The sequence below is a fragment of the Cervus elaphus genome, chromosome 25 (genome assembly GCF_910594005.1).
Source record: "Cervus elaphus chromosome 25, mCerEla1.1, whole genome shotgun sequence".
Lineage (NCBI taxonomy): Eukaryota > Metazoa > Chordata > Mammalia > Artiodactyla > Cervidae > Cervus > Cervus elaphus.
In genome coordinates this window covers 26,813,621-26,837,924 of record NC_057839.1, presented here as the reverse complement: position 1 = coordinate 26,837,924, position 24,304 = coordinate 26,813,621, and the positions used below count along the sequence as shown (strand labels likewise).

The following is a 24,304-nucleotide window of genomic DNA, read 5'->3' as shown; positions in this document are numbered from 1 at the left end:
CCTCCTGAGATCTGCCCTATGTTTAGACAGACCAATACAAATTTTGGATTCCCGACTAGAATGCCACAGACATCACGATAACCTGGTGGAAAGACCACTGGTCTACAGGTCAGACACCAGCTCCATCACTAGACAGTGTAAGACCTTGAGCAGAGTATTAGTCTGTGCCTCCACTTTCACATCTATAAACTGAAAATCTGTAGAGGGACTTCACTGGTGGCTCAGTGGCAAAGAATTCAAGCTCCCAATGCAGGGAGCCCAGGTTTGATTCTTTGTCAGGGAACTAGATCCCACATGCCGCAACTAAGAGTCGGCATAGCCAAATAAAAAAAGAAACAGACATTTCTGTGTATCCAATGAGAAAATTCCAAATACTGAATGTTTTCTATCTATAAGACACTCGGTCCTAAACAACCTCCCCACTGGTGACGCTGAGACAACTTGTACAAAAGTGAACTGTACGGTCCTTAGCAGAAATTCAGCTACAGAAGCAGTTCAGCTGCAGCGTTGATTGGTGGAGTAAACAGAGGAACGAAGCTGGGCCAGAGGCCCTGACTTCACTCTGCCTCTAACTCGCCGCAGGACTCTGACGAAATCATTCAAGCTCTCTGGCCCCCGTGTCCTCAATCTGTCATGAGCAGAGTGGCCGATAATCACCCATATCCAAAAGTGTGTAAATAAAATATCCTCTAACGGAGGCCTTTGCACAAACATTAAGAACAATGAACTTAGCACAGTGTACAAGGCCCTGCACAAGTGGCGTCTCTGTACTCACTTCACTCCGGCTGTGCCAATATCCTTTCCCCAGTCACACACACACACACACACACACACACACACACACACTCTCACATATGCCCCCACCCCACAGGCACTCACACTCACGCCTGCACACACGCCCACTCCCCACTAGGTTTTCTCAGGTTGGCTTTAATGTTGGCTGTTCATCCTCTCAGAGTCAGACCCTCTCTTAGTATTCTCCACTTCAGAACCCAGTTTTGTTTCTTCATGACACAATTTAAAATCATTTCATACGTTTATAAATTTCTTTCTTAGTAGACGCTATGCTCCATAAGGCAAAGATTAAATGTTTATTCACCTTTATGTCTTATCTCTAGCATTTAGCACTGTGTCTGGCACTTCAGAGGTGTTCAATAATTAATATGATTCCAGGCCTTGTCCCCAACAGCTGATTCATTTCTCTATGACCATGGAAAGAGGACAGCAAATTCAAATATAAATGCATATAATAGCATGCATTGCTCTTTTAGAAAATATTAATTCATTGAGTTATGTAGATTTTCCAAATTCTGACACATTCATTGCAAAATATTTTAAAAATACATTTGTTAATATCACTACCATCTGATTGGGAAAGTCCTTAAGTGTTGGGAAGATGTCAAGCTTGTGAGAACAGATACAAGTGTTTCCAAAATTCTAATTTTATCGTTAGCAACAAACATTGTCAGCTGTTTTCTCTAAAGTGACAGGCTCACTTCATCCATATTTGAGAAAGTGTTATTAAATATCAAAGTCTGAATAATCATATTTTGTCTGTCAGCATTCTTTTTTTCTTAATTAATTTTACTGCAGTATAGTTGATTTACAACGTTGTGTTAGCTTCTTCTTGTTTAGTCGCTCAGTCATGTCTGACTCTTTGCGATCCCATGGACTGCAGTACGCCAGACTTCCCTGTCCTTCACTATCTCCCAGAGTTTGCTCACACTCATGTCCATTGAGTCAGTGATGCCATCCAAACATCTCATCCTCTGTCACTGCTAATGCATAGCAAAAATGAATCAGCATTCTTTCAAATAAAAATAGTATTCCATGAAAGAGAGAGATCAATTAGCAACTCAAACAATTACACTAGTGTTTTTCCTCAAAGCAACCACTGTACTTTAATGTGCAACCAGCATGTTTCAGACATACATTGCACACTTCCCACATCACAGAGAATATTAAGAAGGCATTTACTACAGGGTAAAGACGTGTTAACTTTTAATTTTGCTGTTTCTGCTGTCTCATCAAAGACATTCTTCATTGAAACTGGTCTTCTCTTCTGAGAGTGTCTAACAATGAAGAATACAGTGACTATCAGTACCGTCTGGTGCTACCGCATTGATTTGTGCTAAGACACCAGCAGTTTTCCCCATCATTGCCTTTGTGACATTAGCGAAAATGTTAACACACAGGTACAGAAACAAGCAACATCTTAGCATTATTATGAAAATTAATTTAATCTCACAGACCCCTGAAAAGGTTTCAGGAACACCCAGGAGTCCACCAACCACACTTTGAGAATTACTGGCTTACAACATTGCAAAGGCTCACTCACAACTGGAACAAGTTAAACATTTTTCCAAGAGTATGAATAGGTAGCCTTAATTTACAATTTTTTTAATTTATACTTATGGGACTCCCCTGGGGGCACATGAAAAGAAACTCAACATTAGTCATTAGTCATTACAGAAATGCAAGTCAAGACCACAATTAGAAACTTCTTCACACTCACTAGAATAGCAATTGTAAAGAAATAATACTAATAGAAAATACTGACAATAGTTTAGAAACCTGGAATCTTCTTTAGATTCCTGGAACATTGTTAATGTTAATCTTTAGAAACCTGGAACATTGTTAATGCAATATAAAATGATTCAGCCACTTTAAAAAATAGAAGTTCTTCAAGATGCTAAACATAGCTAAAATATGACATAGTCATCCCACTCTTAGGTTTATGCCCCACCTGAAAACATATGTCCACAGAAAAACTTGTACATAAATGCTCACAGCAGCATTATTCATAATAGGTAAAAAGTAGAAACAACAAAAAGTATATCAGCTGCTGAATTGGCAAATAAAATATATTTCCATGTGATGGAATATTATTTGACAATAAAAAGGAATAAAAAGCATCATGCCAAGTGAAAGAAGTCAATCACAGAAGACCACATATTGTGCGTTTCCATTTATATGAAATGTCCAAAATAGGCAAGTCTAAGAAGTCAGATATTAGATTAGAGGTTGTCTAGGGCAGGGGAGTCAGGAAAAGGAGGGTAATGCAGAGTGACTGCTAATGGCTATGAGACTTCCTTCGGGAATGATAAGTGTTCTAGAATCAGATTACGGTGATGGTTGCACAACTCAAAACAGCTTAAAAGCCAGTGAATGATACACTTCAAATGAGTGATCTTGATAGTATATAAATTATATCTCAAAAGCTGTTAGAAATCATCACAAGGTATTTCCATGGTGGTCCAGTGCTTAAGAGCCCCCCCTGCCAATGCAGGGGGCACGGGTTCCTCCCTGGTCTGGGAAGATCCCACATGCCACGGGGTAACTAAGCCCGTGCCCCACAGCTACTGAGCCTTCACTCTAGGGCCTGTACTCCACAACAAGAGAAGCCACTGCAAAGAGAAGCTCCTGCACCACAGAGGAGCCCCTGCTCACTGCAACTAGAGAAAGCCCACACGCAGCAAGAAAGCCCTAGCACAGTCAAAAATAAAATAAATAAATATCTTTTTAAACATTACCATGTGTCAAGGGAGGGTAAAGCACATTCACATAAAAAGAAACAGAACTATCAATGTTTCCTTTAGGACATTTTCAGTAGCTATAGCCAATTAAAATTTGACTTTTTAAAAAGTCTGCGTTAAAATTATTCACCAAAACCAGAAGCAGAGTATCCCACTATTTTACTGAAAATGATTCATCTCTGATGCACCAGTGATAGGTGAGAAAAGGAAACACAGGGGGTCTCGGTGGGGTTTCCTTCCAAGGTCATGTGATTTCTGAAAAAGCAAGCTCTGAGTTTGAAAGCCTCAGGGTGTTAACGCTGGGGATGGCTGGTTAACAGCAAACACCCTGATCGAACACATTACTATTTACGTAGTATAATAAAGACCACATCCTCAGCTCAGAAGAAGAGCTGATGACATTTCTAATAGAAAGCATACAGAATACTGTTCCTTCAGAGACTGAGAATGATCCTTCTTAGAGACAAGTTGTTCTCCAATATTGGAACAAAGTAGCAATGTCTGACTCCCATTTTCCTTTCTTAGCTAAATCCAGAAAGAAGAAAGGGAGGAAAGAAAGGAAGGAGGGAGAAAGGAAGGGAAGGAGGGAGGGAGGAGAAATTCAGATAGTCTCACATGTCTAAAGTTGTAAAATCAAACCATCAGGGGAAGCACAATCAGAGGCTGGCCTGGAAAGAACCAGTGCTCCCTAACCCCACCAGCCTCTGTCCCCACCTGCCAGATTCCAGATAGGGGCACAACAAATTACCTCCTCAAAGTGGAGAAGGAAAATCCAGGCAGGAGCTTATGAACAAATAAGATTCCCTCCTACATTTCCATGTGTCCTTGGCTGATTCATTCTTGCAAAACCCTAGGTGATGACTAAAAAGACATTTGGCTAGTGACCAATTTTTAGGCAACCAATTTTAAATCTCTGATTAAAGTCTATAAAGAGCTTTCATTTATGCTAGGTAATGGATAGAGAAGATAATGTTGCTGACGATGAAAACTAGAATGCTCAAAACCTCAGCCGAAACATTTGAGGTCTCTTGTATCCTATCTTCTGATGGCAACAAGGTCCCATAGTCCCCACCTGCCACGGATTTACAACCCTCTCCCGGCAGAGGTCCTCGCCGAGGGGGGCACACCCACTGGTGAGGAGTGGTTACTCACCGTTCTCACTTGTGGGGTTTCTTTCCCTAATGCCTAACTTTGAAATTGGAAAGAAAGAAAAGAAAGGAAACCACATCCTTTGTACTCTCAGTATATAAATAAGAGCTAGTCAAGAACTGAAAACAGATTTCACATTGATTGATGTGGAGACACCAGCCGCAATGAGGAACTCCTCTACCTTTCTGGCAGCCACTCTCTCGACTGTCGTTTTTCTCCTAATTCCTGAAGGTAAGACTGATCCTTGTCATTTCCACTATAATAAATTAAGTAAAATGGAGTAGACTTTTTGGCAATATTAATTAAGTGTTCTAAGAGGAGACTTTTTTTCTGCAAGTCTTAACATTCTTCCTTGGATTCTACATTTATCTTTTTTTTTAAATTTTTATTCATTCATTTACTTGGTTGCACTGGATCTTGGTTGCGACATGTGGGATCTTAGTTCCCAGACCAGGGACTGAACCCGTGCCCCTGCATTGGGAGCACAGAATCTTAACCACTGGGGCACCTGGGCAGTCCCTCCACATATATCTTTATTTTAGAAGGAAAAACCCTTCTTTCTTCTTTACAATTCCTTTATTAAAAGATAATGGAACCACCAGTGCTGCCAATTTGTGGCTTGAAAATTGCCCAAAAGGACACTGTAAATACAAGTAATCAAACAGACATAAAGCTCTTAAACTAGGAAAACAAATAGCACCTTTCAGGAAAGGAATAGTGACACCTCAGCCTTTCTCGCTGCAGAAAATGCATAGATAGTTTTAATGACAAAATCAACTGTACTTCAATAATCCATCAGTCTTTAAAAAAAAGCCTGACCTAGATGTACCCCCCCAAGTCAAAATGATTCAAATATTCATCATTTTTTCTCTAGGCTAGTATGTCCTTGGGAATACATTAGGACACTGGGAGCTCTTTGGCAGTGCGATAGTGTTTTGTATTAAGTATATTCTTTGATGCACTAAGTAGTAACCAACTAGCCTGATTTTATGTGAGCTGCACAGGCATTAGTTTAAAATGCTGTAAAAGTCATGGGATTCTCTCTAGAAGGGTAATAGGGCATAGCCCTGGGTACAATAGCCATGAGTAGCTCTAGATATTCCTTAAAATCTTTCTAGGCACTAATAACGACTCTGGGGCTAGGCTGAACTGTGCCAACAAGTGTAGAGCTTGGGTTTTCTCCATGGTCTGGCAGTTTTTGGAGGTAGAAATGGTGGACAAGGGCTGATGCAACCTATCTTACCAAAAATTCCCGAGGAAGATCTCTGGTTTATCTTGCACCTAAAAATAAGGAGAAATTTTAGAAATAATAAGGTTGCAGGACATTAGAAACAGAAGAATGGACAGAGTACTATTAATATAAGCATGGGCTTCCCTTGCGGCCAGGACGCTAAAGAATCTGCCTGCAGTGCAAGAGACCTGGGTTCACTCCCTGGGTTGGGAAGATCCCTTGGAGGAGGGCATGACAACCCACCACCAATATTCTTGCCTGAAGAATCCCCATGGACAGAGGAGCCTGGCAGGCTACAGACCATGGGGTCACAAAGAGTTGGACACGACTGAGCGACTAAGCAGCAGCAAAATACAAGCGTGTTCCAACAACTATGTTAGAGCATGTTATTGTTGTTGTTTAGTCACTAAGTCATGTATAACTCTTTTGTGAACCCATGGATTATTGCCCACCAGGCTCCTCTGTCCATGGGATTTCCCAGGCAAGGATATTGGAGTGGGATGCCATTTTCTACTCCAGGGGATCTTCCCGTCCCAGGAATCGAATCCATGTCTCCTGCATGCAGGCAGATGGGCTGAACCACTGGGGAAGCCCATGTCCTATGAAACACTGAAACCAAGCATATTAAAAAAAAATCCAATCATATCTTTTCTTCAAAGGAAACAGCAAACACAAATTACTCTGTTTCCTTCAGTCAGAGAGAGTAGTATGGGTCCCCAAATGGAACAGACACAGCAAAGCAAGATTTGATCCTCTAGACAGGTTGTCTCAATCTTTCTACACATTAGAATCCTCTGGAGGCTTTGAAACAATACTGACATCTCAGCCCTGATCCTATTTGATTTTAATTTATTTTGATTCTAGGTGGGAACCAAGAATTGCTAGTTTTTAAAGCTTTTCACCTGTTCTAATTCCTCTTCCCAAATCCTAGTCTGAGGGAGACGGGGACTTTTTTCTGTGCTCACCAATCACAGGACTCTGCAAAATGAACTATTGTACTGAGTTTACAATTTCTACAGCTCAAACAGTCCAAAGATGCATCTTTGGAATCCATCTCTTCACGATATCCATCAGGAAAACTGAGATGTAGGTGAAGTTCTATTTGTTTCTCTAAGTTCCTTATCCTTTTACTTCTAGAGCCTAGGATTTCCCCTCCCCAACTCCCTTCTGGAAATGAGAGCCCTTCTGGACACCCATTTTCCCTATCCCTCTCATCATTTACATCTCATTGTAAATCTGGCAATGAGTTGGCTTTAATAAAAGAGTAACAGGCACTGTGCCCTATTGAGAGAAACATGAGGCCTAGTCAATGGTCAGGAGCAATGTTTGAGAAGAATCCAAGAACATCTGGTGCAGGAACGTGGCGCTGAGAGTATATCAAGAGTGCACAACATCCTTTCAACCAACAGGGATGGTTTGCCTTCTGCTTCCATCTCAGTTCAGTTCAGTTCAGTTCACGTCAGTCACTCAGTCATGTCCGACTCTTCGCGACCCCATGAACTGCAGCATGCCAGGCCTCCCTGTCCATCATCAACTGCCAGAGTCTACCCAAACCCATGTCCATTGAGTTGGTGATGCCATCCAACCATCTCATCCTCTGTTGTCACCTTTTCCTCCTGCCCTCAATCTTTCCCAGCATCAGGGTCTTTTCAAATGAGTCAGCTCTTCACATCAGGTGGCCAAAGTACTGGAGTTTCAGCTTCAGCATCAGTCCTTCCAGTGAACACCCAGGACTGATCTCCTTTAGTATGGACTGGTTGGATCTCCCTGCAGTCCAAGGAACTCTCAAGAGTCTTCTCCAACACCACAGTTCAAAAGCATCAATTCTTTGGCACTCAGCTTTCTTTGTAGTCCAACTCTTACATCCATACATGACTACTGGAAAAACCATAGCCTTGACTAGACAAACGTTTGTTGACAAAGTAATGTCTCTGCTCTTTAATATGCTGTCTAGGTTGGTCATAACTTTCCTTGCAAGCAGTAAGAGTCTTTTAATTTCATGGCTGCAATCACCATCTGCAGTGATTTTGGGCTTCCATCTCACTCTTCCCTAATAATAAGTCTCTACTCTTGGTCTATCACCAAGGAAATTTGGCTAAGGCAGAATTCTCTCCTTATAGCATCTTCTCACTTCTCTCCATTAGAAAAGGGCTTAAATTAAACCAAGTGGTTCAGTCTGGAGATTGAAGAAGAGTTTCAGGTGCAAAAGATAGTCTCTCAATTTATGAAGGCTGCTGCTGCTAAGTCACATCAGTCGTGTCCAACTCTGTGCGACCCCATAGATGGCAGCCCACCAGGCTCCCGTCCCTGGGATTCTCCAGGCAAGAATACTGAATGAGAAGGGTGCAAATTTCAATAAGCAAAAGACTCATGATGACCAAAAAACTCATGGGTAGGGTTACAGCTAAAAGGTGTTAATGCCAGTTGGTAAGCTGTGGTGTTTTTCAAGAGCTCGGAGTGAAAAGGGTGGTTTTCAAGCTTGTAAAATCAACTCTGCTTCCCCCAGATTAATACTTAGCCAGAAAAGGGGAGGGATGGGCAGACACCAGCAGTTCCTGTAGCACCAGTTACTGGTATAAACTCATGCACAGTTGTCTGCCCTTAGCAAGTCCTGAGGGCTGAGGCCAGTGGTTGTGACAGATGTCCAGCCTGATAATCCCTGGACCTGCCAATGGCATGGCTTCTGTGGGAGAAAGAGCGAAACCTCTCAGATTCCAACAGGAATGGGATTTACATTCCGGTATCTGATCTGGGCTTTGCTGGCGGCTCCATGGTAAAGAATCCACTTGCAATGTAGGAGCTGCAGGAGACCCCAGTTCGATACCTGGGTCGAGGATACCCTGGAGGAAGGCATGGCAACCCACTCCAGTATTCTTGCTTGGAGAATCCCGTGGACAAAAGAGCCTGGCAGGCTACAGTCCATAGGGTTGAAAAGAGTTGAACACGACTGAAGAGACTTAGCAAGCATGCCCACATCTGAAATTGACACGAAGAGGGTGGAGTATGCTTTCATCCCTCCTCCTCTCTATGTGGGAAAAGCATGTCTAGCCTTGCTGCTGCTGCTAAGTCACTTCAGTCGTGTCCGACTCTGTGCGACCGCATAGACAGCAGCTCACCAGGCTCCTCTGTTCCCGGGATTCTCCAGACAAGAATACAGGAGTGAGTTGCCATTTCCTTCTCCAATGCATGTATGATGCTAACTCGCTTCAATTGTGTCTGACTCTGTGTGACCCCATGGACAGCAGCCCACCAGGCTCCTCTGTCCACAGGATTCTCCAGGCAAGAATACTGGAGTGCGTTGCCATTTCCTTCTCCTTGTCTATGCTGCTGCTGCTGCTGCTAAGTCGATTCAGTCGTGTCCGACTCTGTGCGACCCCATAGACGGAAGCCCACCAGGCTCCTCTGTCCCTGGGATTCTCCAGGCAAGAACACTTAGAAACGTGATTATAAGTAAAGCTCTTTAGGGTGGTCACTGATATGACTTGTCTTTGTCTTTTGAATAGATCTCTGTGAAAAAATTATTGGAGGAAATGAAGTGACTCCTCATTCAAGACCCTACATGGTGCTACTTAAGGGGGAAAATATCTGTGCCGGAGCTTTGATTGCCAAAGACTGGGTATTGACTGCAGCTCACTGTGACCTGTATGTTCTTGGGTTAAAAAAAAAAAAAAAAATTTTGTGGAGATAGTCTAACTTGGGGGAATATTAACAAAGAGAGTAAATATCATTAAAGCCACAGGATCTTCACATTATTTACATCTTTGGCAGCTTGCTTTACCCGCAAAAGGGAGTTGAGGCCAGACTCATCCCCAGAGAATCAGACCAGTGAGGAAGCAGCATCCAGAGCACTTTTGGAAGATCTCCTCTGGAGCCACCAGGCTCAAGGGCTGCAGGTCTTGGCTTCTGATCTTGATGGTGCAGAAGAGAGAAAAACTTCAGTGTCCCCTCAGGGACCTGAGCACCACTGTCAAGTAAAGAAGGCTTCTTTTGAAAACCTTCCTGTTTTCTTAAAACTTCTCACACCTGCAGCCATTTCATAACCACGGTCAACCACGGCCTTCAAACCACTTTCAGGGCTGGTCTTTTCTTCGCCCCTAAATCAAGCCTCTAAACTTGGGCTGTCCATTATGATAGCCACTATCATGTTGGTTATGTGAGTTATCTATAGTTATATACATTTTCATTCATTAAAATTAAGTCAAATGACAAATTTAGATCCTCAGTCTCACTGGCCACATTTCAAGTCCTTGGTAGCCTACATGGGGCTCCATATTGGACAGTGAGGACTTATAGAATATTTCATCGTCAAAGTATGCTCTACTAAAAGCGCTGTTCTAAGGTCTAAGTGAGACTGATATCAGCTGTGTAATGGAAAAACAGCAGTGTGAATATATTGTTGGTGTAGTTTGTGCTAAGTTATGAATAATAATGGCCTTCATCATTAATACATCAGAGAGTATCTTGATTTTATTAACCCAAATGAATCTTCAGAATGGTGTAAGAAAAGGAAGATCTGAAGGGGCCCCCCTTTAGACCACCTTTCCCTCAAATACACACACTCAGTGCCATGCACATAGGGTCTTCCATTAAGCAATCTATTTCTGAAAGTTTGCCCATTTAAGATAAGTTTGTTGTCCTCTTACAAAGATTTTTTCAGTGCATTAGTTCTACAACTATCGAGTGTCTTTTGCTTTTGTTGTTAGACCACTGAGATTTCTGTGTTCCAGTTATCTGCAACTGGATTCCCTATTACAACTAAAGGAAGGTTGAGGGAGACAGCAGTATAACTCCACCAAAGATCCCAAGACTTGGCTTAGCTACCATGGAATTCTCTTTTTTTAATATTTATTACATATTCATTTTAATTTTTGGCTGTTGCTGCGAGCAGGCTTTCTCTAGTTGCGGCAAGCAGGAGCTACTCTCTAGTTGCTGTGTGTGGGCTTCTCCCTGCAATGGCTTCTCTTGTTGTGGAGCACAGGCTCTAGGGCCCAAGGACTTCCGTAGTCATGGTGCACTGGCCTAGCCGCCCCGCGGCATGTGGAATCCTCCCAGACCAGGGATGTAGTCCACGTCCACTGCACTGGCAGGTGGACTCCAACCACTGGACCAATGAGGAAGTCCCCCATGGAATTCTCTTATCATTTGATTTTCAATGAACCTAGTTTAGCTTGTTATAAATAAGCTGCAGGTCAGCATGATGATGATGATAATGATAAATTCATAAACAATTCACTTTTATTCTTTAAAGTATACATTTTTTTTCTGAGTCACAAACAGGTATTTCCACAGCAAGCACATTTATAGATGGGACAGTGAAAGTGATCAGCCCATAATATGCTTAGCTCCTGATTTAAAGAGTAAACCAAATAAACAGTATGGTGTCTGTTTTCAGGAACCGGAAAACCCAGATCATTCTTGGGGCTCACTCAATAACCAAGAAAGAGCCTGAAAAACAGATCACGTTCATTAAGAAACAGTTTCCCTATCCGTGCTATGACCAGGACACACATGAAGGCGATCTTAAACTGCTAAAGGTACAAACCTTTGATTATACTTTTGACTGATTCAAAAGTCATAGAAGCTCCTACAATCTGGCTTCTGATATGGAAATCTTTCTCAGTGGCCTGATAACTGTATAAGGGGGTCCCTGGCGGTTGGGCTAGAACTTAAATTTAAAAAGTGACATTTTTATTATCTTGTTCTGTTAACTCTTTTTGCTTGCCTCCCAACAGCTGAACAAAAAAGCAACACTTAATAAAAACGTGGCTATCCTTCAGCTCCCAAAAGTGGGCAGTGATGTGAAACCAGGAACTGCGTGTCGAGTTGCAGGGTGGGGAAAGTTTCACAATAATTCCCCTCGGTCTGATATTTTGAGAGAAGTCAATGTCACTATCATAGACAGAAAAATCTGCAATGATCAGTCACACTATAATTATAAACCTGTGATTGGACTGAATATGATTTGTGCTGGAAGCCTCCAAGGTGGAAAAGACTCCTGCGAGGTAAGTAAAATAAGATCCCAAACTTGAGCTGTTGGGTTAAGTCATACAGATATAGAGAACGTAATGTCATGATTTGCATTGGCTTTTACAGAGTCCTAGTGCTTTTTAAAAGAAGTCTGATAAAACTCCAGTCAAATAAATTAATGTTCTCAGCTCAGATGAGTTGTTCATCAAAAATAACACGTTCACTGCTAGTGATGGGACTAGGTTGAACTACTGCATATTCTTGATTTTATATCAAAAACCACTAAGAAGCAATTTTTTCTCATTTTTCATATTAACATATATAGATCTAAACTGAAAAAAGATATGTAACACTCAGGAGAGCTGAAGTCAGGGTTCATCTAGGGCCTTCAGTACCTTTGCCCATCTGAGCACTCCCTAATAATCCCTCTGCCATTTAGCCAGGTAAGTCTGAAATACCTGCATTCCCAAGACTGACTGAAGATCTTGGAGTAAACTGCATAGCTCCCTAGAGCCAAGCTCGACCTTTGGAAACAACTTCCAAGCACTCCATACCAGAGAACACGCAAGCCTCCCTCTCAGCATGCCCTGAGAAGGGCTGGGACAGGTCTTTGCTTAAAGATAGGAGCAGAAGAACACTTGAGGACGGTTTAAGCCCTGAGCACTGGTCTGTCCCTTCTCACCTCCCCGGGGAGGAACTGCTCTCAGAAACTTTCATTTGCAGAACTCCATGTACAAGCCTCAATGACTCTCCATCCAGAAACACCCGTCATCCCTAAAGCCATAGCAAGGAAACAGCCGATTGGGTCTCTAGACTTTAAATATCTTTAAATATGCTGATCTAGAGTTCCTTGGGGCTTCCTTTGTGGCTCAGCTGGTGTAGAATCCGCCTGCAATGCAGGAGACCTGGGTTTGATCTCCGGGTTGGGAAACTCCCCTAGAGAAGGGAAAGGCTACCCACTCCAGTATTCTGACCTAGAGAATTCCATGGACTGTTTGGTCCACGGGGTCGCAAAGAGTTCCTTGAGAGAATGCAAGGTCACATACTGGGTACTGCAGTCACAAGAATAAAGCATGACTCACAGCTAACTGAAGCCTCCCTCCTGGTGGAACCAGGCAGCTCTGAAGTGTAATCACTGACTTCCAGGAGCATCCATCTAGCATCAGATGCTCAAGAGACTTGGGAGGAAGAGCAAAGAATAATGCAAATTCCACAAGAGGAGTACTTTTCGTCTATTTTGTTCACTGATCTTGTCCTAGTGTCTAGAAGACTACATGGCACCTGGTAGGTGCTCCATGAATATTGACTAAATGAACAATGTTTGCTAGAGAAGAATGGCATTCGTGAGAGTTTGAAGGAACTGACCTCCAAGGTCTAATTTTAATGTTCACTGAGCCTATGATAAGGTGATAGACCCAAGCGTTATCATGTAATTTTCTCTTCAATGGTTACTGCATTGATGAAGTTTGAGTTTCATTTGATTTAAGTTTGAGTCTTTCACATTCCATATGCTCTTAAGAGATATTATTGTATAACTTATTTCATTAAATGTTTCTTTCTCATTTAAAAAAAGAGAGATTCAAGGGAGCAATTTCTGTTTGAGAAGATGAAGTACAAGTTGCTTTGGTTTTGTTTCTTTGAGAAAACAATTAACTCCCAGAAGAACTAGAAAACATAGCTTTTATTCTTTGCCTCAATGGCCCATCTGCATTTAACTATTTTATGCCTTGAGTTACTCAGCATTTTGAGAAAATGACAAAAAGGAGTTTCCAAAGCAGAGAGTCTGTCTCAAAATCACTGGATTCCACAAATTAATAATTCAAGTTTCATTTCAATTTTCACTGCTTTGTAAACAAAGAGAGAAAAAAAATTGACTATATCATTGAATATTCCTCAACATTTTGGTTTTTTAAGCACTCATCATCAAGTAAGTCAAGGTTGGTCTTAACTTCACATTAAATGCTTCACATTGAATGGCATTTCTTCCATCCTGCTAGTGGTCATACTTGATGCTGATCTCCACCATTCCTCTTGTTTTCCCCAAGGGAGATTCTGGAAGCCCTCTGATATGTGAAGGTACTTTCAGAGGCATCACTGCCTTTGGCATGGAGGGGAAATGCGGAGACCCTCGAGGGCCCGGCGTCTATATCCTTCTCTCAAAGAAACACCTCAACTGGATAGCTAAGACTATGAAGCAAGCGGTTTAGATACTTGTATTTCAATAAAAAATGTTATTGAAGTATAGCTGATTACAATGTTGTATTAGTTTCAGGTCACAGCAGAGTGAATCAGAGTTACGCATATATCCACTCTTTTTTTAGATTCTTTTCCTATATAGGCCATTACAGAGTATTAAATAAGAGTTCCCTGTGCTACAAAGCAAGTTCTTATTAGTTACCTATTTTAAATAAATTGATAGTAGTGTGTATATGTCAGTACCAATCTCTCAATATATCACTCCCCCCATCCCTGATAACCTTAAGTTTGTTTTCTACATCTGTGACTCCACTTTTGTTTCATCAATAAGTTCATTTTACCCCTTTTTTTCAATTCCACATACATGTGATATCATATGATATTTGACCTTCTGTGTCTGACTTACTTCACTCAGTATGACAGTCTCTAGGTCCAGCCACATTGCTGCAAATGACATTACTTTGTTCTTTTTCATGGCTGAGTAATATTCCATTGTGTATATGTACCACATCTTCATTATCCATTCCTTCGATTGACATTTAGGTTGCTTCCATGTCCTGGTTATTTTTAAGTGGTGTTGCAGTGAACATTGGGATGCATATATCTTTTTGAATTACGGTTTTCTTCAGATATATACCCAGTGCTGTCATTTCTTAATTTCATCATAAATAAAACCAACTTCTATCACTGCACTTGTCTCCTATAACTTATAGCAGGCAGATATCCACCAGCAAAGTGGAACAGAGTAATATAGAGACCTTGTGGATAATGCGAGGGACAGATCAAGGGACCAGGGCCACCTGTGTCATCCATGTGATAAGTGACATGCAAATTTGACTTGAATTATTCACTTCACTGATTCAATGGGCCGGGCCTAGCAGGAGGAACACTAAGGTCAGTCTGCCTAGTAACAAGTACAGTCAAGGGCCCAGCAATTCTGCAATAAACAGAAGCAGCCAGTCTGAAGCATTCGGATTAAAAGGAAATATTTGCCCTTCACAGGCCACTGTTCCACATCAACACCTGCTACTCAGATTTATATACAAGAATCTGAGTCCATTGGGAGAAGCAGAAACAGGAAATGCCTTAGAGTATTTTTCAAAGCAGGCAAGAAATGGAAATTAAAATTCTAGGGGATATTAACAAGGCACTTAGCTAGAGAAAGTCAGCCTCCTTTCTCAGTAGTGTGAATTTAAGCCTTGGGTTACTAGGTGATTTCTTGGTTCTCCTTGTCCTTGAGCCTGGGTAGGTACAACCAACATGGTTACGGTGGCTGCCATCTCATACTAGGGAGTGAGTGTTGAATCATGGTCTGAAAGTTTTCTATGGGAGAAAAACCAAGATGTTCATTCAGCATGCTGAACATAGTGGATAATCATCAGTCCAGTAGCCACATCAAGATGAGATTATATGAACAGATTCCTTTGATTTCCATCAGTTCATTTTGGACTATAAATCTTATGTGTGTATATGTATGTATATAAACATATACATATATACACATGGTATGTCCAAACTAAGAACACACAGCAACACTAAGAGACAGCTTCTTAAAACAAACAAAGGGACATAGCTTATAGACTGACCAAAATACTGGTCCACTGGTTTTCAACCATGGCTGCCCATTAGACTTACCAGGCTCTTTAAAATTACCAATGTCTATGCCTCACTTTTAGAAATTTTTATTTAATTTGATGAGAACCAGGACAGAGTGTTCTTTTTTTTTTTTTTGTAGTTATTCTTAAATTTTATTTTCCCTGTGCAAGAAAGTTCATTTTCATCACATGTTTCCCTAGGAATAAATCACATTCATTAAGAATCAAACAGTGAATGATTAAGCCCAATAAACATAATAAATTGCAAAACGGTTTCTTTAATTCACATTGAAAATTCATACAAAATTGAAGTAGATAGTTTTATAATGACAAATTAGAAGGAACAAAAATATTTTGGTCAAGACATCAATACTTCTACAATATAGCAGTGGTTATTTTGAAAGAACAACATCCACGGGGACGTATTGCACCCATATCTTGTGTTTGTTTTGAAATGTTATGTTGTCTTTTTCAATTCTAGCATACTAAAATATGCCATATCAAATTGTCAGCTCTCATCAGCCTTGCCTCTCTCTCCTTCCTCTTATTTACAGTATTTCACTGGCTAAGCCCCAACCTTGGTCAATCCACTCACCTGCATATTCTTGAAAGTATCCTTTCCACCAGGTTGATTATCAACACTTAAGTTTCCCCAATGATTTTAATATGCAGCTGGTGATAAGAACCCTTATATTAGAAAGTGAAATCTCATGCTGATATCTAAAAGAGATAAGAGAGTCACTAGGATGATACTTTAGATGCCTGCTATAATCCATAATTAGGATTATAATAGCAATAAGAAGATGAAATATTCTCTACTGGCAACATTTATTACAGATTTTGAAGTTCACTTAAAAATAGTTGTGTGAAACTCTTGTTCATTGCTGGTGGAAATGTAAATTGGTAGAGTTTTTTAGGAAAAGTGAAAGTGTCTATTAAAACTGAAGACACACATATGCTATGACTTAACAATTCTTACTCTTGGGTAGAGACCAAACAGAAATGAGGGCTTTTCCCCACCAAATATGTGTTTGAGAATGTCCATAGCAACTTTATCCTTGAAAGTTAAAATTAAAAATAAATGTCCATCTATAATAAAATAGAAAAACAATTGTTGTATATACAATGGGATATTACACAGCAATTAAAAGACCAAACTACGGTTACATGTAGCAACAGTAACTACTTCTACAAGTTTAATGTTGAGTAAAAGAAACCAGACTTCACATAAAAGAATATTTACTGTATTATTACATTTATCTGAAGATTGGCAGAAGGCAAAACTAATTCATGGTGACCAAGGTTGGAATAATGGAGGGGTATTGACTAAGTGACACAAAGAATCTTCTGGGGTAAAAGAAATGTTCACATCTTGATCTAGATGATTTACTCATAGATCTTGATCTTAATCTATTCATAAATTAAATACATTGAGCTATACACTTAAGATTTATATGCTTTATGTGAATTATTACTCAATAAAAATTTTATACTACACAATTTTTGTAGCCAAGGCTTCTGTTTTGTGTATTGTCTGAGTTCATTTTTTTCTTTACTGAAACCATATTCCAGACGTCCATAAAACTAACAGCAGTAAAAGATATATTGCTATTTTTCTTAAATGAGAACCTTGTTCACATACCAGTATTAATTGAGAGAAGTAATCTTTGGTCCTTTGGTCATGTCATAGTCTCATGAGATTTTTAAGAAAGATGTAACCATATCAGAATGGTGGGGGACACTTGGAAATGGTCTCACCATTTTGCTCCTTTCCCTGCTAAACTTTTTCTATAGTTCATACTTGGCTAAATAAGATCAAATGACAGACATTATCTTAAAAAAGAAGAATGTGCATTACAGTGATGTATCTTATTTGCACTTTTGGTGACCTAAAATTTTGTAAGATAAGAATTACTAGCACTACCAAGCATATTTTCTGAGTTTAAAAACAGGGGGAAAGAACAGAATACATTGTTAATTTGTCAGGAGAGTCCTACCACTCCTTGTATTTACTATTCCACTTTTCAATTATCAAGGCATTTATTTGGTATTATTTTTTTGAAGAGAGATATTAAAGGAGTGTGTGTGTATTGGTAAAAGCCATTTATGACAAAGTAAAGAAATTAATCAATGTATATTAGTTGACACATGCAAAACATTCCAGAGGGCACTAAAAAAATATAACATATGCCCCCTCAACTCCTCAATATAATTTTGTGAAAGAAATAAGCATGCTAAAGTTTAAATAAACAAAGATTCCCATACTAATAGAAGATTTTTTAAAACAATTAGAATAGTTATATTAACACAAAGTAGGTGACACAGGCTGATACCAAGAGTTCAAAGCCAGGTAACATTATTTCAAAACAGAGGACAGGACTTATGTGAAGGTACAGAGCAAAGGAATTGAGGAGCAGGAATTCCAGACTAGAAGATGAGAGCTCCAACAAAGGCATAAGGCAGGAAATCACAGAACAGCCCAGCGATAACACAGGAGGTGAGTGAGGATTAATGTTAAAAAGAACAGTGACCTGATGGAGCTTGAAGAAACCTTAGCAGTTATCAAATCCAAAGCCCTATTTGCAAATGTCGTGGCATACCCAAGGTCACTCAGTAAGTTTACGGCAGAGCCTAGTTAAGTATAGGTCCCCTAACTTCAGATTCTGGGCTCAGGACTCCGAGGTTGAGGTCAAGGAGGGTTAGATAATGGGGAGTCACTGAGAGTTTATGAGCAGGGGGCTGGGGAGGATCAGCACAGTGCTTTTAGAAATTAAACCTAACAGTAATGTGGAAACCCATTAAGAATAAAGACAGGAAACCAGATAGAAGGCTGCTGCTGCTGCTAAGTCACTTCAGTCATGTCCGACTCTGTGCAACCCCACAGACGGCAGCCCACCAGGCTCCCCCGTCCCTGGGATTCTCCAGGCAAGAACACTGGAGTGGATTGCCATTTCCTTCTCCAATGCATGAAAGTGAAAAGTGAAAGTGAAGCTGCTCAGTCGTGTCCAACTCCTAGCGACCCCATGGACGGCAGCCTACCAGGCTCCTCCATCCATGGGATTCTCTAGGCAAGAGTACTGGAGTGGGTTGCCATTGCTTTCTCCAGGTAGAAGGCAATTGCCACAAATTTGTCATCATGTGTGTAGGACATTACTAGGGTAAAACAAAAGATAGAGAACAAGGGGTAAACTGAATAACCAGGAGGCTCCCTGAGTGATGGAATGACTAGGGTAAGATGAGATCATTAAGACAGAAAAGGGAGTCCTAAGTAAGTCTTTGTCTGAGAGGAAATAATCCATATGCTTAATCCATATTACAGTTAGTCACTCAGTCATGTCCGACTCTTTGTGACCCCATGGACTATAGCCCACCAGGCTCCTCTGTCCATGGAATTCTCCAGGCAAGAATGCTGGAGTGAGTTGCCATTTCCTTCTCCAGGAGATCTTCCCATCTCAGGTATCGAACCCAGGTCTCCCACACTGCAGGCAGACTCTCTATCGACTGAGCCACCAGGGAAGTCCTATGCTTAACATAGAGGAGCACTTTAATCAATATTTAAATGAGTAAGTTGTGTTTATTCAAGTGAATAAGTTGTGTTTTTAATGTACTGAGTTTGAGCTAAAGACAGAAAAGGATCTCAATGAAGAAATAACCAAGGGACTTCCCTGGTGGTCCAGTGGTTATGACTTTAAGTTTCCACTGCAGGGGCATGGGTTTGATCCCTGGTCAGGGAACTAAGACTCGTGCATGCCGTACCACATAGCCAAAATAGAAATATATATATAATACATATATATAATACATATAATATATATTATATATATATATATTCAGAGACCCAAGTATAAGGCTGGAGCTTGGGAGAAAAGTGAAGTGGGAAAGACGAGTTTAGAAATAGTTGCGGTAGATATTCTTGTGACTATAGCAGTGAAAATGCATCTTTAACAAGGAGGAGACAGAGAGAGAAGAAGAAAAGGCGAGAAGGAGGAAAGCAGAAAGAGAAGCACAGAATGAGAGACAATGTCTGGAAGTTGTGGTGGGACGAAACAGAGCCAGTAAAGTAACCTGAGAAAAGGTCAGGGAACAGGCATTCACCTCAGGAAAAGCACAATCTTGTTTGAGCCTCATGATAATGCCATGGAGAAGGCAAGGCCAGTATCATTATTCTCATGTCAAAATGAGGAAGCTGAAGCTGGGAGGGGCTGAGTGACTAGCAGCAATTCCATATGCAGGCTGTGCCATCCTCTGCAGCAGAAAAGACTCGGGTCTGGTCTGGACTCAAAGCCAGGTGTAGCACTCGGCCTCGGTGGTCTGTGGGAAGATAGACAAGACAGCTCATGTTCCACGTGTCAAGGGCTATTGCCTAGGACTGGGAAGCAACCTAAGCTGGGGACCATGAATCCCATCCCAGGATAAAGGGCTTCTCCAAACACCTGCCACATTCAGGGCTGGTGCTCCCACTGCACCTTTGCCAAGAAAACACAGTCAGCGTGGGCTCTGGGGGACACCCTAAAGTGGCCAAGGTTCTGCTTCACCATTCCCCTTCAGGGTGTTTCCCCCTTGTATTAGATCCCTAGGGCTGCTGTAATAAATTACCACAAGGTAATTTATTTATTATTTACTACATGGCTTAAGACAACAGAAAAATATTCTCTCACAGGCCAGAAGTCCCAAATCAAGGGGTTGGCAGGGCTGGCTTCCTCTGGAGACTCCATTCCCTGCCTCTTCTAGTTCTGGCAGCTGTTGACCATCCCAGAATGGTGGCCACATCACTGCAGTCTCTATTTCCATGGTCAAGTTGCCTCCACATCTGTGTGTCTGTTCTCCTCTGTGTGCCTCTTATAAGACACTTTCTGTTACATTTAGGGCCCATTTGGACAATCCAGAATGATCTCATCTCAAAATCCTCAACTTAATTACACCTGCAAAGACCCTTTCACCAAATAAAGTCACATTCCCAGGTTCCAGGGACTTTGACTTGGATAGCTCTGAGGGGACCAGCTTTTAGTTCCCCACAACCTCATGCCTTCTACCATTATTAGTTCTATATTCTCTATTCCACCAACACTCAGGAATTCCCAAGGCCATGTTCCTACCACACACCCCATTCCTCCTCTTATCTTCCCCTGAAAGTAATCCCTTGAGAATCTTGGTTTCAAGAAGCTAATCAAATAAACTCATGCCGCTTAAGGGAAAAGGACACAAAAATCTATCCAACAAAGTAAACATGAGCGTTTTGTGTGAAATTCTGAGGACAATACCCCTCTTTCTGTTATCCAACTGGCCATTTCTCAAAGAACATTCTATGGGGCAATAGTTTTATATGAGGTTGTTAGGTATTTAAAGATGAAAAGAGTTTTTAATGATCATGTTAATTTGGAAGCTCCAAGTTAAGGAAATTAAACAGGATTCCTTATTTCAAAACTGCCATATGCATTATAGGGCTTCCCTAGTGGCTCAGTACGTAAAGAATCTATCTGTAATGCAGGAGACCCAGGTTTGATCCCTGGGTCAGGAAGATCCCCTGGAGGAGGAATTGGCAAAACATTTCAGTATTCTTGCCTGGAGAATTTCATAGACAGAGGAGCCTGGTGAGTTACAGTTCATGGGGTCACAAAGAATTGGACACAACTGAGAGACTAACACTTTCATATGCATTATAAATATTTGGGAGAAGAGGTTATAATAGGCAGCATTTCTGAAACTTACTTGGTCCTTTTGACTTGAGCATCTTAAAGGACTAATGTTCCTCAGAAAATATTTTGCAAAACCTATCCTAATCCGACAATGACTTTCATGATCAAAACTTTACACTGAAATAGACAAAGCTGACTCCACGAAAGAAAGCTGGGACTAGGACAAAGGAGGAAAGACGGAGAGGGATATGTTTCTGACTGGGTAGGTATTCAGGGGCACAAATAAAATCAAATGAGATGGGTGGTCACCCCCTCATAGAGCAGTACAGCTTACAACTCAATTGAAGCTGGAATTTTAGAAATAATCTTGTTCTCTGACACAAGATTCTCAACAGCAAAGAGTGTAGCTACACTATTTCACTCCTAAAGGAGACATTTGTTAGATACTTAGGGCTTTTTCCATCTACACACAGAACTCCCAGTGCTCTCCTTCATGCATACAGAGACACACACAATATGCACAGAGAAATGCCTCCAAGGACACATGGGATTGGCCCTAGGCATGTTGGTGCATAAAAAATGTTTAAATTCATTGATATAATGCCATCCTTTTAATTTAGAGTTGAAGAAAAACTTTAAGAATATCAAACACTTTGTTCAAGGTCACACAGCTGATTAATGACAGAGCCAGAACTAGAATCCAGTTCAAAGCTTTAACTGTTTACCATGCCCCAAACCCAGCATAAAGAAGAGTTTCTTTTTCTATTAAAGGCCAGTATCCATTATTATGCTGGGAAAGAATGAAGGCAAAAGAAGAAGGGGCGGCAGAGGATGAGATGGTTAGATATCTTCATCATCTCAATGGACATGAATCTGCACAAACTCTGGGAGATAGTAAAAGACAGAGGAACCTGGCATGCTGTAGCCCATGGGGCCACAAAGAGTCAGATAGGACCGAGTACTCAAACACACACACACACACACACACACACAAGACATATAAATGAAAAGCAACTTAATTTGGTTAGGAAATTTGGAAAACTCAGCAGTGGCCACAGGACCGGAAAGGGTCAGTTTTCATTCCAATCCCAAAGAAAGGTAATGCCAAAGAATGCTCAAACTACTGCACAATTGCACTCATCTCACACGCTAATAAAGCAATGCTCAAAATTCTCCAAGCCAGGCTTCAGCAATATGTGAACCGTGAACTTCCAGATGTTAAAGCTGGTTTTAGAAAAGGCAGAGGAACCAGAGATCAAATTGCCAACACCCGCTGGATCATCGAAAAAGCAAGAGAGTTCCAGAAAAACATCTATTTCTGCTTTAGTGACTATGCCAAAGCCTTTGACTGTGTGGATCACAATAAACTGTGGAAAATTCTGAAAGAGATGGGAATACCAGACCACCTGACCTGCCTCTTGAGAAACCTGTATGCAGGTCAGGAAGCAACAGTTAGAACTGGACATGGAACAACAGACTGGTTCCAAATAGGAAAAGGAGTACATCAAGGCTGTATATTGTCACCCTGCTCATTTAACTTATATGCAGAGTACATCATGAGAAATGCTGGGCTGGAAGAAGCACAAGCTGGAATCAAGATTGCCGGGAAAAATATCAATAACCTCAGATATGCAGATGACACCACCCTTATGGCAGAAAGTGAAGAAGAACTAAAGAGCCTCTTGATGAAAGTGAAAGAGGAGAGTGAAAAAGTTTGCTTAAAGCTCAACATTCAGAAAACTAAGATCATGGCATCCGGTCCCATCACTTCATGGCAAATAGATGGGGAAACAGTGGAAACAGTGGCTGATTTTATTTTTCTGGGCTCCAAAATCACTGCGGATGGTGATTGCAGCCATGAAATTAAAAGATGCTTACTCCTTGGAAGGAAAGTTATGACCAACCTAGACAGCATATTAAAAAGCAGAGACATTCCTTTGCCAACAAAGGTCCGTCTAGTCAAAGCTATGGTTTTTACAGTAGTCATGTATGGATGTGAGAGCTGGACTATAAAGGAAGCTGAGCGCAGAAGAACTGATGTTTTTGAACTGTGGTGTTGGAGAAGACTCTTGAGAGTCCCTTGGACTGCAAGGAGATCCAACCAGTCCATCCTAAAGGAGATTAATCCTGGGTGTTCATTGGAGGGACTGATGTTGAAGCTGAAACTCCAATACTTTGGCTACCTGATGCAGAGAGCTGACTCATTTGAAAAGACCATGATGCTGGGAAAGATTGAAGGCAGGAGGAGAAGGGGACAATGGAGAATGAGGTGGTTGGATGGCATCACTGACACAATGGACATGGGTTTGGGTGGACTCTGGGAGTTGGTGATGGACAGGGAGGCCTGGCGTGCTGTGATTCATGGGGTCGCAAAGAGTCGGACACGACTGGGCTTGCTAAACTGAACTGATACCAATGCTTTAAAATTAAACCTAAAGAGGAGGAGCCAAGATGGCGGAGGAGTAGGACGGGGAGACCACTTTCTCTCCTACAAATTCATCAAAAGAATAACTGAACGCAGAGCAAACTTCACAAAACAACTTCGGATCGCTAGCTGAGGTCATCAGGCGCCCAGAAAAGCAGCCCATTGTCTTCGAAAAGAGGGCTGTATAGTTGGAGAAGTCCTGAGACTACAGGAAGAATAAAACTGAAATCCAGAGGCAGGAGACTTAAGCCCAAAACCTGAGAACACCAGAAAACTCCTGACTACATGGAGCTTTAAGTAATAAGTGACCGTCCAAAAGCCTCCATACCTACACTGAAACCAACCACCACCCAAGAGCCAATAAGTTTTAGAGCAAGACATACCACGCAAATTCTCCAGCAACGCAGGAACATAGCCCTGAACATCAACATACAGGCTGCCCAAGGACACACCTAACACATAGACCCATCTCAAAACTCATTACTGGGCACTCCATTGCTCTCCAAAGAGAAGAAATCAAGTTCCACGCACCAGAATACTGACGCAAGCTCCCCTAACCAGGAAATCTT

The 24,304-nt window shown here is 41.2% G+C and overlaps 2 protein-coding genes across 2 annotated transcripts in view; one reads left to right on the top strand and one right to left on the bottom strand.

Moving 5' to 3' along the window:
* The first annotated feature begins 4,588 nt into the window (after positions 1-4,588).
* Positions 4,589-14,769, top strand: LOC122683949 (granzyme A-like). Its single transcript, XM_043887917.1, has 5 exons — positions 4,589-4,916; positions 9,420-9,558; positions 11,309-11,450; positions 11,649-11,918; positions 13,929-14,769. Exons 1-5 carry the CDS (start codon positions 4,850-4,852, stop codon positions 14,088-14,090), a joined length of 780 nt encoding a protein of 259 aa, XP_043743852.1. The 5' UTR covers positions 4,589-4,849; the 3' UTR covers positions 14,091-14,769.
* A 3,899-nt stretch (positions 14,770-18,668) lies between these two features.
* The window catches only part of CDC20B (cell division cycle 20B), a 67,567-nt gene continuing 61,931 nt past the window's right edge, over positions 18,669-24,304 (bottom strand). The window contains 1 exon segment of the mRNA XM_043887677.1: positions 18,669-19,985. Coding sequence (XP_043743612.1) covers positions 19,885-19,985 — 101 coding nt within the window. The 3' untranslated portion in view covers positions 18,669-19,884.

What these genes read in the sequence shown, in the direction of transcription:
- LOC122683949 (XM_043887917.1), top strand. Translation starts at nt 4,850, where the DNA reads ATGAGGAACTCCTCTACCTTTCTGGCAGCCACTCTCTCGACTGTCGTT. An exon ending in TTTTCTCCTAATTCCTGAAG is followed by an intron (nt 4,917 to 9,419) that starts GTAAGACTGATC and finishes TCTTTTGAATAG; the next exon opens with ATCTCTGTGAAAAAATTATT. An exon ending in GCGATCTTAAACTGCTAAAG is followed by an intron (nt 11,451 to 11,648) that starts GTACAAACCTTT and finishes GCCTCCCAACAG; the next exon opens with CTGAACAAAAAAGCAACACT.